Source organism: Alosa pseudoharengus, unplaced genomic scaffold (genome assembly GCF_046254945.1).
Source record: "Alosa pseudoharengus isolate Yale_2024_CS ecotype anadromous, Long Island Sound unplaced genomic scaffold, YU_APseudo_1.1 YU_APseudo_1.1_scf_6, whole genome shotgun sequence".
Taxonomy (NCBI): domain Eukaryota; kingdom Metazoa; phylum Chordata; class Actinopteri; order Clupeiformes; family Clupeidae; genus Alosa; species Alosa pseudoharengus.
Window position 1 is genome coordinate 5,863,498 of NW_027468848.1, and position 2,500 is coordinate 5,865,997.

At 45.4% G+C, this 2,500-nt stretch overlaps 1 protein-coding gene across 2 annotated transcripts in view; it reads right to left on the minus strand.

Annotated features, from left to right (window-relative positions):
• Positions 1-2,500, minus strand: part of dpysl2a (dihydropyrimidinase like 2a) — a 33,952-nt gene that overhangs the window by 14,520 nt on the left and 16,932 nt on the right. The window contains exon 2 of one of the 2 annotated variants that reach the window (XM_076269510.1): positions 1,883-1,971. In XM_076269510.1, the coding sequence (XP_076125625.1) occupies positions 1,883-1,971 (89 nt within the window). Of the gene's footprint in view, positions 1-517; positions 568-1,882; positions 1,972-2,500 lie in introns of those variants that run through there. The other variant, XM_076269511.1, reaches the window with a different exon arrangement.

Genomic DNA, 2,500 nt, shown 5'->3' on the forward strand with positions numbered 1-2,500 from the left:
GTGTGTGTGTGTGTGTGTGTGTGTGAGTGAGTGTGTCTGTGTGTGTGTGTGTGTGTGTGTGTGGGGAGGAAAGGTACAGAGATGATAAATGGTGCTGCTTGTAGGCAGAGGTGGCCAATCCGCCTTCAGAAAGTAAAGGTCCTGCCAAGTATGGCTTTTACCTGTGCCCTTACGCTAACACAGGTGGCATCACTAACACCTGGCTGAACAGGTGTTCTAATTAGGGCCAGCTGGTTTAGTGAATGGTTGGACAAACATGTGGTTGGACTGTGTTGGACTTTATGAAGATTACCTCAGATTATAGGTTTGGCATGAGCACAGACTATGGCTTTCACCTGTACAGCAGCAGTGGTCAGAGGTGTGTTTGTGTGTGTGTGTGTGTCTATGTGTGTGTGTGTGTGTGTGTGTGGCACAGCCAGTGTGTATCAGCGCTCTGCTGTGGGCTTGACCAATCATGCACTGTCTGGTGCAGGTGTCATTGTCATGATTGACAAGCGAGGCGGGGTGAGAGACCTACTTGATGACTCCATACTCCATATAGATGTCAGCCAGGAAAGACTGGTCATCGTTCACACACAAACACGCACGCACACACGCACGCACACGCACACACACACACACACACACACACACACACACACACACACACACACACACACGTAGGGCTGGGCAATATGGACCAAAACTGATATCCCAATATATTTTGCAGCTGATTGGCGATATACGATATATATCGATATTTTAAACAGAAAGAGCTAAGTGTTTCGTATTCACTCAACCAGCTTTAATTAGAATGATTTCAGACTGCTCTAACACAGCTGTGTAAAAAAGTGTAAACAATAACATAGGCCTACAATAGGCATAGGCTACAGTTGCTCTGATAAAGCTGTGCAAATAACAAAAGACCAAGAGTTGACCCTGACTGACAACGCAAGCCTACATTGTACTGCACAATGCAATATTTTGGGCACAAAAATATTGAAAAACCTGCAGTTTTGTCACACAATGTGGTTTTTTTACCCGTAAGGGTTTGATAGGGCCTAGATGACAAGCAAATGTACAGCCTATGATGGCCTAGACATGTTGCTATCAACAACAAAAATAGTTTTAAACAATTAGGCTACTTAAACAACGTAACTGAGTCACTCATCAAGAGTGTGATAGACGCTACCGTCGTTTGTATGCGTTAATTTTTGCATGTTCCGGTTCGTAAGAAAAATCCCTTTTGCACGATTGAATGGGGTTTCAGGAATCATAAAAAATGATGCCCCTAACTGCTCACGAGTCCCCGCGTGTAGGTTGTCTCCCTGAGGACTTTAGATCTGCTACTGTATATCGCTAAACGCAAGCATTCATCAGTGTATTTAAATTAGCTAGGCTATGTACCTTTTGACATTTTACCGTTGAGTTGAAGAGCTGTAAACAGTGTTGTAACTTAAATCTGCGTGTACAAAACCGCTTGGAGCTCCAGTGGAATTTTGATTTCACAACGAGAATTCTCGCTCTAGCCGTTGATGTGCCGACGGAATAGGCATCAGCACCAACCTCTGATCAAGGTAAACAAAATCTGACTCAGTGTCCGTCATGTTTGAAAGTTTGTAGTGCTGCAAGGGAGAACGTGCACACGCAGGGGCGCAGTTGAGCAGAGCTGCGGCTATCTGAATGGTCTGAACACAGAAGAGCAAGTGGCTTTGATAAAATGGCCCATTATTTGACATAATACCGGTATTACGATATTGTCTCAGCTACATATCATTTTCAAAAATATATCGGTCGTAGTCGTAATACCGATATATCGCCCAGGCCTACACACACGCATGCACACATACACACACACACGCTCACACACACACACACAAGCGAGGCGGGGTGAGAGACCTACTTGATGACTCCATCCTCCATATAGATATCAGCAAGGAAAGACTGGTCATCGTTCACTATCTTCGCCCCTTTCATCAGGAGACGGTCACTCTGAGAGAGATGGGGGAGAGAAAGAAAGGATGAGAGATAGAGAGAGGGAGAGAGGGAAAAAGAGAAGGAGGGATGGGGAGAGAAAGAAAGGATGGGAGATGAAAAGAGAAAGAGAGAGAATTAGCATAGCGGCATTGTTCCGTTGTCTTTAACACTGGGTGAGCGTGAAATAGAATTACTCTGACAGAAATAAAGCTCTTCTTTGTTTTCTGTCCTTGCATGGGTCTGTGTGAGTGTGTGTGTGTGTGTCTGGTTCTGCCCGGCAGCTCCATATTAGCTTGCTTAACAGATGCGAGATAAGACGAGGTTCCATTCTGGTCTGTCATCACATTGTTTCGGGCCTCCGGCCAGACACTTGGGAATGTGAGGAGCACTCAGAGAACCAGACACAGGAGCAGACTGAGGGTAAGACACACACACACACACACACACACACACACACACACACACACACACACACATACACACACACACACACACACACACACACACACACACACACACACACAGACACACACACACACACACA